The 14,413-nt window shown below is 40.3% G+C and overlaps 1 protein-coding gene across 6 annotated transcripts in view; it reads right to left on the reverse strand.

Moving 5' to 3' along the window:
- Nucleotides 1-8,411: 8,411 nt before the first annotated feature.
- The window catches only part of SPATA7 (spermatogenesis associated 7), a 43,853-nt gene continuing 37,851 nt past the window's right edge, over nt 8,412-14,413 (reverse strand). For all 6 annotated transcript variants that reach the window (XM_072038379.1, XM_072038378.1, XM_072038381.1 and 3 more), the window contains 6 exons: nt 14,209-14,275; nt 12,882-12,952; nt 12,225-12,278; nt 10,783-10,860; nt 9,553-9,610; nt 8,412-9,231 (listed from right to left, as the gene is read on the reverse strand). In XM_072038379.1, coding sequence (XP_071894480.1) covers nt 8,758-9,231; nt 9,553-9,610; nt 10,783-10,860; nt 12,225-12,278; nt 12,882-12,952; nt 14,209-14,275 — 802 coding nt within the window. In that variant the 3' untranslated portion in view covers nt 8,412-8,757. The remainder of the gene's footprint in view (nt 9,232-9,552; nt 9,611-10,782; nt 10,861-12,224; nt 12,279-12,881; nt 12,953-14,208; nt 14,276-14,413) is intronic.

A 14,413-nucleotide genomic window follows, 5' to 3' on the forward strand; every position in this document is an offset into this window, starting at 1 on the left:
TTTTCTTCATTTTGTTATTGGTATTTAGTCAAAAAGGGAGGTGATACAAAAGGCACAAGATGATGGGTGAATTGTATACTGGACGCTGCAATTGCACACTGGACAATTGTATACCCATTGTCTTTGCTAAACTTCAAATACGCTGCCTACTTACCTATTTCAGGAACTACTAGTATGTTAATAAAACTTTGTCTTCCAGGCATGCTTACTAAAGGTAAGATAATAACTTACCAACCATCTGTGTACTTGTCTGATCAATTCCCAAGTCCTGGGGAATGTCCTGTGCAATGTTCAGCATGTGCAAAATGCTCTTATTTGGCATGAATTCAAAATCAAGAGGAAAGTGTGACTTCTCAGGGTCCTAGGCATATGGTAAAAACACTCAGCCATTCTGATCAAAGCTATTATTTGTACTGGTTTTGGACATGACGGAAAGGTCTCTTAGAAACCAAAATTTACCCTAAAATTAATCTAACCTTTTGGGCTGCAGCTGTTATTTTCCAGCCACTGTAAAATTGCCAGTGGAGCCTCGTGGTGGCCAGAGCTGGCTGATAGCAATTCTGGGGTCTGGCACAAGCAGCTGGCATGTTTCTTGGGTGGGAGCTCGAGGACTTGGTACAAGAGGAACTACAGGGAGTAATAGGAGAAGTTCCTCAACCAGGTGAGACTCAGGAGAGCTGAAGTAGCTCTCATTCTGCTGTTAGGGCTGTTTAAATGTAGCATGGCTGTAGATAGGTGCAGTTTGTGTGAAACTCAGCAGTGCTAGGTACTAGCTGGAAGTTTTGTGTGTGACAGGATATGGCTTTGGTTTGTTTTTTAAACGCATTCATTTTCCCTGAGTTGTCAATGACAACATATAAATTTGTGTTTTCTCTCTTCCAATATTGCCACGATCATCCCCAGAAGGTTGGATTCTTCATGAAGACAGAAGCTGTACAGCACCACAAAGCTGTTGCCAGTTTACCTCCAGCAGCCAGGGAACTGCTGGCAGAGGTTCACAATTCACAAGTATGATGTTACTGACGCAGGTACCAAAGGGGAAGCTGTTGCAGGAGAGTTGGAAGTGAGTGAGACCTGGATGAAGGATGGATGTTCATCAGCTCTGAATGAAGCAGGTACCCTGTGTTGCTGTAATTTCTCTTGGCTCTTGGGCAAGGTGAACCTTCTGTGGTCAGCACTTGCATGTACATGATGGCAGTGCTGTGGTTTCAGGGGAACGTAGTGCTTAGGGAAATGCTTGTTGTGATATTGAAAGGCTAGTTCTGTCACTACTGCAATTGCTTTGAAGTAGCCTTGTTAATTCAAAGAAAAACCAAGAGTAAGTAGGAAATAGGTGGCCCTGGGACTATTTTATCACAAAACCCCTTTTGCTTTTACAGCCTCATAGCAGTGATCTGAAGATCTGTGTGACAGTCCTGCAGACAGATATCTACGTTTTAGCCAAACAGCCATCCCCAACATACCAACCAATACTGCCTTGCTTTGTCTGTGGATTTTAGATATCTGCTGTAATAAATGAAATAACCAGAAAAGATTTGGAGGGCTTGCAGATGAGGTTTCTTAATTTAAGATTGTTAGTTCAGTTTATTAATATTATTATTATTAGCCATTTCTAAAATGACAATCATGTGCCTTACGTAAATTTAGAAGGACATCAAATCCTTCCAGGAACAGACCTGGAATTATCATACCCAGAGGCAGATGAAGAATTTTCACTGGTGTTAAGTACCTATGAAGAAAGCCCCTGTCAAGCCTGGTTAATGCTGATAATCAGTGATTTGAGGGAACTGCATACTTCAGTGTGTGCATATGTGTATCTGATGTTTTCTGCCTACATACCATGCTATTCATGACTGACTGAAGCTGAAAATGTCTTTCCATTGTCAAAACCTTTAGCAAAAAACTTCAGGAAGGTTGAAGACAGTTTGTTTTTTGTTTGATAATGTTTAAGATATTATTATAACAGATTTATCAGGATTTATCTGAGTTTCCTGCACCATAACAATATAAAAATAATTTCATTTGCTCTCAGCTGACCATCTCTGAGTCTTTGTAAGTAGCTGGTGCTAACCCTGTATTTCAAAAATATGGGTTGTCTCTGGAAAGCCGGGAGTTGTAGGTCTCCATCACTTTACGTTCAATCAGTCACCAAATATTCACTTCTCTCCCTGAATTTTGGGAGGCAATTTAATTTGAAACTATAAATCTTAGGGAATTGTACTGCTTCAATTTTCCTGTTTAAGGAAGACCCGTCCTTTCACTGACATACTATAAATACAAGGTTATTTTTATTTCCTTATTTGAGTAGTCCTGAAAGCTCTCTTGAAGAGGTAGGCCAGCTACAATAATCAGCAAATTTGAGTATTATTTCTTTGGGGATTACTTCTGTCTTGAAAAGGAGAAGTAGCAGCGCCCTGACCAAAATGAGATGTCTGTTTTCTTCTTCATAAGGAGAAGGGAAACACTGCATTAGCAGCCAAAATCAAAATGTAATTAGGAAAGAGGAAGAAAACAGTTGTTCATCAAATATAGAAACAAACTTAGATGGTTGATGAAGTATTTGCCTTCTTCCCAAGTTGCTCTTCAGCTTTAAAGGACAGAAGGAGCTGGTGCACAGCCACCCTAAACAGAAGAGCTATAGGAGGGCAAGCAGCAGGTATGAGGGGGTAGCTCTGGTGCACTGCTAAGAAGCCATCTGCCCAAGATGAGGAGCATTGCTGACTGTGCTCTCCCTGCACTGGGAGCAAAATTTATCCTTAGTGCCCTGGTGTTAGGAGGGCTGCCAAGGTGATTTTAGCACTTTCAGTGCATTTATGCCATCAAGCTGGAAGTAAGGTGCTCCGTTTGAGCGTGTTTTCAGGACAAAAGGTCAGCCTTATCCCTCTGCATGACGCTGGTCATGCAGAATAATGTCAAATAAGCAGAACTGAGGCTAATTTACATTGTTGAAGGAAACTGGAAATACTGCACCAATATTACCAGGTGAATTGCCTCGATCCCTGTGAAGGTGACTTTGACTGTGAGATAGCCTGGTCTGCTTCTGACCTGTCCCATAGCTTTGTGACTGGAGCATGGTGTCTGGGGGTGCTTCATTGTGGCAGGGGCTGGTCTCCTACCTGTCTGATGCTTCTTTGGGTAAAGGCTCTGACCACAGGGAGCTGGACATGAAGGGGATGTGCCCAAGAACCCTTTGGGGAGATCTGATTGTGCTATGAAGTGAACAAAACAGGCTTAAAATATTGAAGAGTTGTGAAGAATATGCATACCATAGAAAGTCACAGTGGGGACCCTCAGAAGGCTACATGTGAGTTGAAAGCCCTTGTGCAAGGCTGGGAGATTCTGAAGTTGGGAGGGGAGGACACACCATCCACATTTGTTTCTGAGGAAAGGAAAGCAGATCAGAGCTTGAGGAGCTCTGCAATCTTTCTTTTACAATTCTTGCCTGAGATGGTTGTGTCCAGCGCTTGGGAAGCCCCATAGTCAGCTCCCAAACCTAAGCTGCCTGCGTCGTCTCTGGTCTTGCTTGTGCAAAACATCAGGAAAATGCAGGGTGCCAAATGCCTCCAAGCTGAATTTCTGGTTGTAGAGGCTACTCCTTGGAGGTCCTGTGAGGAATTCCTAGGCTGACAGGAGAGCTGATGGCCTTTGACACATTGCTTAGTTTCTTGTTTGGCATGCGAACATTCTCATGAGAGAAACAGATAGCTGGGAAGAGTTGGGGGTCACCTCATAGTTCTGTTATTCATCTCCTGGAATTGGCTGCTGCCTGCTGCGAGATGTAAGGTATGCTGCAGCCCTCGCACAGATACTGTAAGGGGAGTCCTACAGGCTCGCCGAATTCTTGGGATAACTGCGAAGAGCTCTGCACCTCGTGCTACAGATCACGCTGCCTGTCCCCTGTGAGAATGGGGCAGCATAGCTCTGCGGCCTGCCAGGCCGAGGTGGTGTGTGAGTTTCTCAAGTTTCAGATGCCTCCCTGCTCCATTTATGTAGCCTTTACTTGCCCTTCTCAAGGTCTAATTTCATGCCACCAGTGCAATAGGACTGGAAGGACCGTGCGGGAGGCCGTGTGTACTACAGCCTGCATCACAAACAACTGCACGAAGTAACCCGTGCTCATTCCCAGCGGGGCTGTGTGTCCTGTCTCTCCAGGATCCCTCAGCTTTTGCAGGCCAGTCTAACAGGCTAAAAGATGAGATGAGAACAACTGAAACTTGTGTGTGTGTTCGCCTTGGTGTCCCACACACCTCCTGCCCTTTGCTCTCTGCCAAAATTAGTGAGGTGGGTGGGTTAAAGAGAGGAGTTCTTTTATGAGGCATGAAGAGAGAGCCCAGCCACTTTGGAAGCTTTCTACAGAGAACAATCCTGTGCCCAGTGGACATGGCATTCTTAATTTTAGTTCCCTTCACTTGAATTAACTTATCTTGTTGCTGCTCATGGGCTGCCTGACATCCTGAAGTCCTCATAGGTTTGCATCCAGGTGGCCGAGGTGGAGATGAGCTACAACCCCTCTGTGGCTTGAGTGATGAATTGCCATGGAAGTGAGAGCTGCTGCTGCTGCTTTCCCTTCCTGATGCATTCTCCCCAGGACATGTTCAGCTTCCGCTGGCCCAGGACCCACTTACAAGCTTTGAAACTGGATCCCCTGACTGGTTGTGACCCATGCAGAGTGCAAGGGCTGCTGCTGCAGTGGATTAATTTACCACTCACCTGTTTGCATATCAATTGCTTTGCTGCTTGGAATGGAAACTGTGGATTGTTTCTGAATGAAGCAGGTTTCACTATTGACAAAGAAAACAGGAAGGTTAGACTGCCAGTGAGTATTTAGCACAGTTGTTTTGGAGTGAGAAATTGTTATTTAAATCACTGGTTGCTGTTCTGTACCTCGTGATCTGCATCAATACCAGGTGGCAGCTCCTGACAGCAGGCCTGTCCATAGGAGGAGCAGGTTAAGTGCTGGGGAAGGGCCAGGAAGCACGGTTTGGCTCTAGAGCCAGCGTGTAACTGCAGTGCTTGCTTATCAGCAGACACTCCTGCCTTTGATGGTCGGAAACTAAAGGGGGACGCCAGCTTCCCATAGCCAGATGCTTCCTGAAGTACATCCCGGGTTGCAGTCGTGTGTTTGTTCCCTTTATTCATTATATTGTTTAGGACTCAAATGCTTTTGCTGCAGCGGACAAATGCAACAATACAGAGGAGGAAAAATTGTGGTAGCTCTAAAATGTGTTTGAGTGGCCAGTGTTAGTGAGTTCTCCAACTTCGTACATTTCATCCACTTCTACCTGATCGTAGTTCTTACTAATTTCATTAAAGATGGTTTAACTAAAGCTTCATTTCCATTTGGGTGTTGCTTGCAGGGTTTTTTTTTTTGTTGTTTTGTAGAAAACACTAAGACATCTAAGCACCTTTTTTTTTTTCATCAATCTTTATTTCAGATGACAAAAGCCCTGCTTTGCTTTGTAAATACGCAGAATCCTACCTTTGAAAACAAGCACACTGATGACAAAACTGTGGGCTTTACAGATAAGAGACTATTGTGTGAAAGAGTAGAGTAATAATAGTGAGCTTTTGGTCATCAGAAGAAAACTTTGATGTTATGCAGGTGTTTATCACCCACATATGTCTGGGCAGAACTAAGTAGATCACAGCCACTGACTGCTACTAACAGACTGTAGTGGTGGTGCCGCTGCCTTGTTCTGCTAGGGCTTGTGCCAAGACCTGAGTGTAGCATCAAGTGAAAGGAAACTCAAGTTGATGAGACTAAAACAACAAAAAGAAAAGTTTCCCCCAGCCCCCAACTGTTTTTTTAACTAACCCAAAATCTCAGAGAGAAAACAAAGCTCGCATTGTTGATTAATCTTACTGATGTGGGTCTGGCTTGCGTATCAAATTGCTTAAACAGCTTATGTTTGAAGCACCACCTAAAGTAAATGTGTATAAAAAGAAAGTTTTAAGCCCTGGATAGCCTGATTTACTTCTGGCTCTATGGGCTAGATAAGCTAATTGATTCTGTATTGATAACACTTATCTAGAATGTTTTTCCCCGCTATCTGGTGGGAGCGGCTGTACAACCACAAACCCTGTCCCTTCCTGGGCTGACTGCGCCAGCTGCCAGGGCGTCGGGTGTGTGACCTTGGGGCTCTTTGTGGGTCTCCACATGGTATCTGAGACATGTCCATCCTTATGGTTGGTGCACACAGATGCTTTCTTCGTAAAAGTTCAGTTTTAATGAATTTATTTACTCTTTTACCTACCACCTACCCAGATAAAACATCACTGGCATTCAGACAGACAGCTCATCACAGGAAAACGTGGTCAAGGAACTGTTTTTATATTCGTGTTACTCATACTCCAGGAAATAACTGTGTCCTTATTTGCGCCTTTTTGTATGTTGAAGTCATCAGCACTTTCACTGCTGTGTTGTTTGTTTTTTAATTTTGACTTCTAATGTGAAAATCTTATTAATCTTTAATCAGACTTATGTTGACCACAAGCCAAAGTTTGCTGAGTGATAGGAAAAAAATTAATTCCATTATTGAGCAATGCTAAGAATGGAGGGCCCAAGGAGCCAGTGAAGTCATGGCAGAGGAGCAAAGAGGCTTTATATTTGGAGATGTCTAACTGCACTCTTTAGTTCTGTAGTTGTTTGTATATACAGCTGCCAGACCTAGCCAGTCACCCTGTGTTATTTTTTTTTCTCTCCAGTACAAACAGCAGTTCCCTACCTGCATCCCCCCTTCGGTTCTGTGGGGCAAGATGACAGGAGCTGCCCTGGGGATAGCAGAAGGGTTTCAGTCACTTATGATGAGGGAGAAACCCTCCCTGCACTATACTTAGTCAGTCCTCTGGCTGCGAGTATTTTCAACGAGACAAGTGATGGACGGATGCAAAATCCTCACATTATTTTTCCCACTTTTCAGGGAGCTGGGGCACTCAAGCTGCAGGCCAGATTTACAAGATAGCCAGCTGAGCGCGGCAGATGAAAGGCTAGTGCCCATCTGCTCAGCCACAAGTACATGGCTGAACTAAAACACACTCTGCTGTCATCGTCAACAACTGTAATTTATTATCATGGCCAAGACAGCCAGGAAAGTGTATTTTCCTTTTTTTAAATCATGCACTATACTGCAATGCTGGTGCCAGTGGCAGAAGTGTTGCTTTTGTTTAATAGGCTTTTGTTGAAGGTTCTTAGGAGTTGGTTTTTTTTTCCTCAAAAGTTTGTGCTTCAAACGTAAATCAGTGTTTTATGATTACTGGAGCTACTTAACGGTGTGCTGCTGCACACAGCAATCAGTGACTTAGATTACTCGTCTTTTTGAGACCCTCTTGAGTCACAAGAGAGGCAGGTGGTAACAGCTGTATGTACAAGTGGATGAACTCTAACCATTTGGGTCTCTCCTTGGAAGAGCAGATTAAGACCACGATTAAGACATACTTGGGGAGAGGCTTTATCCAGTTCCTAAGGCTTCTTACAGTTCCTGAAATGCAGCAAGACAGTTTATTTCCTGGCCCCTCCTCAGGACTTACTGAGCTCATTCTGCAGTAATGTGAGTGCCAGGTAATAACTGCACTCTGGTTAGACAAAGAACTCTCAGCTAATGTTGTGCAATGCATGTGTTAATTTCAATTTTCCTCCGTTTGCTGTACAAGATGCCTGATAGGTCTCTTCTACTAGATAATCCTAGCTGTCAAAGTCCAACTCCATCTTTTTTCAAAAGCTCACTGCAGAATGCTATGCCAAGGTTGCCATCAATGCACAAAATTTAACTGTGCATTTTAGTTCTCTGCAGTGTCACAATCGTTAAGTCTTCATTTTCGAGAAATAAGAGCTGAATCAGGGATGAGGATTAAGTAGCTCAAGAGCTGTGTGTAACACAAACAAGCAAGCTGCATATTAAATGGCTTAAGAGCTGCCATATGCAGTAGCTAGAGATAAATGTCCTTTTCTGGCAGGAAATCTGACGGGGTTAAGCAAACAATACTGCAAAGTGGTTTTTTTTTTACATGCTGGTTAGTACAAGAAATAAGGCAATTTGGCTCATAGTGACGAAAGAAGAAGGAATCATCATCCAGCAGCATCGGAAAGAAATCCTTGTTCGGGACACTGCCTACTCACACTCATGCCTTATTTCATCCCAGGTAATACAAGGAAATAGCATGTTTCTAATGTTCTACAGGTATTGTAAAAGGAAAAAAAAAGTATAAGAATTTCATGTTCCAGTGGGATTTTCATTAAACAATGGGCTGAGCACTAAGAGAAGAAAAATGCTGCCTTCTTCCAGCATGGACTAACAGTTCTCTCTCTGCCCCGCAGGTACGTAGTATGCCATTTTTTGACGTGGGTAAATTGAATTCTTGCAAACTGCAAAAATTTTGGATCCTTATAGAATGGACCACATTTGCAATAGAACTATCATCAGTTAATTTATTTGTTATAAATAAAAACAATAAATATTTCATAACTTACTCTTACAGCTTTCTAAAAATATACATCTTATCTCAACATTCTCAAAAGTTAGTTATGGGTTGTACAATTATAGGCAAAATATACAAAGTTTTTGTAGCTGACACTTTTTACCCTTTACAGTCTACATTAGTACAGAGACTAATGCTCATTAATTAGTAACTGATACTCTGCTAGAGAGACTTTATCTGTGTTTTAACAGAAATACTGAAGATAACCAATTTACTCTAACAAATGGCAGTTCTCTACAAAACTAGCTTTATTCCTATTTAACAGCTAAATTTTGGCTACTGTTATGAGTAGTCACGTGAGATCTGAAGGACCTCTGCAAAGTTTTCCTCAAGATCATCAAGTACCTTGGTGGCTTCCAAATCACTGTCACAAGTCAAGTTTAAAGTTGCCTCACATGAAGGTGAAGTGTCTGGGTCTTCAGATTTCACATAAGAGTGAGACTCTGCCTCAGTGTTCTTCATTTCAGCAACATCTTCTGAGAAGTCATCTTTACTCTGTGTCTCCTTTGAGTTTTCACTGCAAACTGGTGATTCACATGTGCTTGGTTCCTTTAATAATAAATCCATGGTCGTAAGGAATTCTTCACTTTTTGTAGCTTTCTTTTGCCTCTGACTTTTTCTAGTCAACTCAGGCTCTTCCGCCATATTAAACTCTTCCAGGTCCAGTGAGTCCACAGCTTCCCAGTCCGTGTGGCTTTCCTCAGTGCTGCAACTGAGGTCTGCTTTAAGCACATCCAACAGGTGCCGCATCTTGTTCTAGGGTGTGAAGGAACAAGGGGTGACTCCTCTCCATCTGCCCAGAACTCAGGGCTCCATTCTAACGTAAAGAGATGGAAGCTGCTTGCAAATGGTTATACAGCAACAGGCACTAAATGGGGTTGACTGTTGTCAGTGTTTTGTGACTGTGCCTGACTCATGGGTCATGGTAGATCAGGAGTCTGCAAATCTCTCATTGATAGAGAAAGATGCTCCCCACTGAGCATTCTGGATACATGTACCAGCAGCTTTCCTTTGTGCTTTGTAAGCATCACTAAAGTCACATACGGAAAGTGAGAATGTTACAGAGGCAGTACCTACCTCATCCAAGCGGCTCTTGTTTTCTTCTATATAACACTCAAACAATTGTTCCAGAACTCTACAAATAAAAATTAAACCGCTTAACAGGAAAGAAAGCATCATTTTAGAAGTCTATATGAACTAATGACCCTAGTTCTTGATTTTCACTTCTTAACTGAGTGGAACCATTAAGATTGTTTCAATTATGCTCTGCCACAGAGGGCTACCTGGAGCCTTTGGACAGCAGACACTAACCATGGGGCAACTGGTAGCACAGCTCTGGGTAGTTTTGCTCTGTTGAAACTACACAGTGGGAGAAACCAATAGTCCAGTGGAGGTTCTGCTGTCATGCTGAAGCACCCACAGTGGCTGATAGAAATGTAAGTAAAGGGAAGGAATAAAATCCAGATTCAGAAAAAATCCAGAGACAAGTCCTCAGCCCTGAGAACCTTCTTCCATTGCTTACGAAATGGTGACAGGATAAGAGAAAATTTCAACAAGGAGGAAGTGTCCTGTGGCAACTAAGGTACACAGTCACAGGAACAGATTTCTAGAAGGTCAGGTGAATTTAATCTAGCTTACATTAGAAATTATTTATAAAAAAAAAAAAAGGAATAAGTGTAAAAATAATTTCAAGATAAGACATTACTGTAAAAAGAAAACCAGAGGGAGGCTGCTCTTGTAATTTCTCAGAATTTGATAGAGGCTTCTTTATCAGAACCAACAGGTTAAGTAAAGAATTTGTGACTACTACTCAAATCCACAAATTGTATAACACCTTGCTGTTTAATTATTTAAAAAAAAAATCATCATTTAGTAACTGGTGAACCCTTGTCTGGAACAGTATGTAATCCTTACAACCCATGTTGAAGGTTGGATTCATACTGGTACAGGAACAAGGACAGAAGGGAATGGAGGATATATTGTGTGAAAGATTAGTAATGGAGTTTATTTTACATCTTGCAGAGTAAAATGATTTTGTCTTAGCATTATTATACATAGGCTTTCAGGTTAGTTTCTAACAGAGTCTGCATTTTATGGTACATCACAGCAGACTGAAGGAGATAACCCACAGAATTTTCCCAGTCCTTTTTTAACAAAGCAAAAAAGAAAAGGAAATAAAGCAAGAGCAAAGGGTAACTGGGTATTTATATATTCTTAAAGGCAACTCAATGATTACTAAAAACTACTTCCCTTTCTTACAGAGTTTCACATATTTCTGACATAAACTTGAAAACAACCATAACCTACCTGTTAGAAAACAGTCCAAGGTTAAGAATTTCATTTGTTACATCTTCAATGAAAGTTAAATATAAAAGGTCATCTTCTCTGGAGGAAGAACAGAAAAAACAATGTTAAATGTTTAAATATACAGACACCTATCAGACAATGCAGTACGTATGATTACCTTTATAGGCAATATTATTAAGAACATCATATAGATCTTAGCACCAACAGTCATTTTTCAAAAAGATCATTCTACCCAGACAAACTTAGCCCTTCATTTACTTTTAAAAATAATTTAAACAGAAACATGTACAATGTCACAATACTGGAAAGATCACTGCGGTGTTTCACGTTTCTGTTATCTTCCTGTTGTGGTATAAACTAGTAATGGGAGCTTCAGTGAGGAAACAGCCAAATCTTGGAAAGTATTTACAACCTGCTTTGCACTCAAGAAGAAAGGCACACAAACGAGGAAGAAAGTGTAATATGGCAGCCTGGTGATCTAAGTAAAAGGTTTCCAAAGGAGCTTCTAGAGAATCTAACTGCAACTTAAAACGTCTAGTACTCAGTGGGAGCTCAGAAAAATAGGTGCTTATTGACAGCCTCCAGTCCTTTTAAACAACAATTCTTTGATGTTCCAAATCCTCATTAGAGGTGGCTTTCACCACTGTGATTGTATTTCTTTTTTTTTTTTTTTTTTTTTAAATCAACCAATCTGAACGGGACACTCTTCAAAACTTTTAAGTTCTGTTTAGAAAACAATCCACTCCCTTTTCCTCCCCCTCAGAAAAAAAAAAGGAAAATAAAAGATTTCAATATTGTTTCTCTTTCATAGCATCTTTCTAAATATCCCGACATATCTGTCCAAACAAGGTCTACAGAATCATTCTTAATAAACAGAACCAGACTTAATAAACAGAAAATATAAAAATGGGATACATGATTAGGCAAAAGCTGTCATCTAATCTGAAGATTGTAATTTTGGTCCCTTCTATAGTCAAAGAAGAAATGTAACTATAGATGACCTGTAATACATCCTTAAAGATAGGCAAGAACAAGCCTATATAAAGCATAAAGAAATTAAACACCTTTCCCAAGGTCACAGGGACAAAGCATTGGCAGTTTCTGAATACAACTCAAACCTCTTCAAATTGTCATCAAGTTTCAGAGCAGAAATTTAGTTAGAATGCCCCTCAACTTGACTTTTTATCTTACTAACATCTGCTTCAGACAGCTTTTAGTCCAAAAAAGAACTGGAAACATTTACAGTGTAGCCACTTGATAATAACAGTCTAGATCTTTCATTAACTATTTTATAGCAATTCATATCCACATCAGTGTTACTGTAGATTGCGAACAACAGCTTATTCAGAGTGCTTATTTGCTCTTTCAAGTTCAACGGTTTTGAGGAAGGGTTTCTAGTTCATTGTTGCAAACTAGCAGGAGAATGGTGCAAGTATACTTACTCAGCCTCGATATTTGTCCTTGCTGATGACTGCTCAGAATACAGCAATGTCTCTCTAATCAGAAAAACAAAGGATAAGAAATAGCAGAAAGCAACATTATGTAAACCCTTTGTAGTACTTTGCATCTGACTCTCTTCTGGAGCCATCCTGTGCCATTATCCCCACTATACTTCTTGGAAGAAAAAAAAAAATACCAAAAAAACAAAAAGCTGCTAAATCCTACTCCAATAGTAAAATCCACTGCCTACATTGAAGTCTGAAGACTATAGTTCAAGAGTATTTTGATACCTCACTATATGCAGTGTGCTGGTAACTCAGCTGTTAGTTATGAACGTAAATCTTCCTGTATTAACTTCTTATCAGTCTCACTCCCAACCAAAATAATAATAATGATAAAAAAAATCCTGTATTTCAGAGCTCTCTTTCTTAATTGGCTTTGCAGTGGAACTTCATAAGAAAACAATTTTAAAGTTGGGAAAGGCCACTGATCTAAAACAAACCAACAAACAAGTTCTGTGAGAAGAAACGTAGAAATAATTGGAGTGGCTCACTGCCCTAAGAAGCTGTATAAAAACAAACAAACAAAAAAAGAAGAACAATCAAAAAAAAAAAAAGAAGAAATGCTTCAAATATTTATTCCTTCTGTAAATCACACACCTTAGAAAGGAGTATGGAAAAGCAGCTATTCCTCTCTCAGGCTCATCCACATCGTATTTGTTATCTCCAGCCTACAACACAGAAATAACATCTTTCTTATAAATGCAAATACACAGCAAATTCTACCACTAAAATGAACCTAATAAATATCAGTGACCAAGCAGTCCTCCAAATTTTATGTCTTTTCTAAGAAACTTTCAGTAAACTGAAACACATGGCAGCAATGAGTCATCAGTATTGACATCTAAAATTTTAGTCAGGGGATGTAATAGATTTCTCCCTTGAAATGGCAAAAATGAATCCTCTGAAAAAAGAAGAGTAACAAAAATACGGTATGCAAAAGCAGGAAAATGCAGTCTAGATCACATCCCTTGAGCTGCATGCACAAAATTGATGGAAAGTGAAGTTGCTGACTGCATGCATTTTAAATTATAATACTCTGAAAAAGCTACTGTAAAGCTCCAGGACTTACTGCTGTGACTTACAATGGCCAAAGAATAAAAGCAGATATAACAGTATGGAAAGTAAATCAGAAGTTCTTGATGGAACTGGTGTGAAGCCTTCTGAATAATCATTTGTGTTTCTCAATGAGGTCAACTGCAGATGTAGATCAATTCAGGTGTAGCTACTCTTCCATTTTCAGTAAAGCTATAAAAACATTTTCTCTCATCTCATCCATAATTAATTGTCTTATTAAGGCAGAGACACAAAGAGTCTGATCTTGTAGCCCTTATTCCGGAAGGAAGTCCAAACGTATCTGTGACTGTAATATAAAATGCTACGAGCAGGTAGAATTTGAAGTGGTATGATTGCTCATTACAAAATTCAGACATACTAAGCAACACAGAAAGCAAGCAATAGCAAGGAAAATATCCTTGCTTACTGGTTTGGTTCTTTACTCAGAGGAAGGGATTCCTTGGTTCCAATTCTTTCATCAAAGGCTTTATGTATTCGTTATCCAATGTAAAAATAGAGAAAAAAGTTGTAACAGACACACTTTATTCTGCTGAAAAATTATGTACCAATTTTCTATGTCCTTAACAGATAATTAAGCACGCCGGTGCACTTGTAAAACTGGAGGGACAGGGTACCTTTCAAAAATTTTGTAGTGTTCTACGCTCTCCTGACACATCTAAATATTTTTTTCCTGCTGTTTCTGCTCATTCTTCTGAAACTCTCACGTACCTCCACATAACTAATTCATCTCATGACAATAAAGAAAATGAAACTTAATTCAATTGTATGTCAGAGATGAAGTATATACCCCAAAATGATGCCGAAGGGTGTTGGAAAAGTATCCTGACTGATAGATAGATGATTTCATTACCTTAACTGTCATCTTCTGCTGTTCAGTCATAACTTTTCTCCCAGATGCTTCGTCTGTAGTTGGAAAGCTACAAAATTTAGAGATATGTTAGATAATATATCTAAAATAATTTCAGAGTAATTATTCTGCCTCTATACATATGTAAATGAGAACAGAATTGGTTGCTTTTATTAAGATACAGTTATAACAGCTAAATGCCATGGTT

Source organism: Anas platyrhynchos, chromosome 5 (assembly GCF_047663525.1).
Source record: "Anas platyrhynchos isolate ZD024472 breed Pekin duck chromosome 5, IASCAAS_PekinDuck_T2T, whole genome shotgun sequence".
Taxonomy (NCBI): Eukaryota; Metazoa; Chordata; class Aves; order Anseriformes; family Anatidae; genus Anas; species Anas platyrhynchos.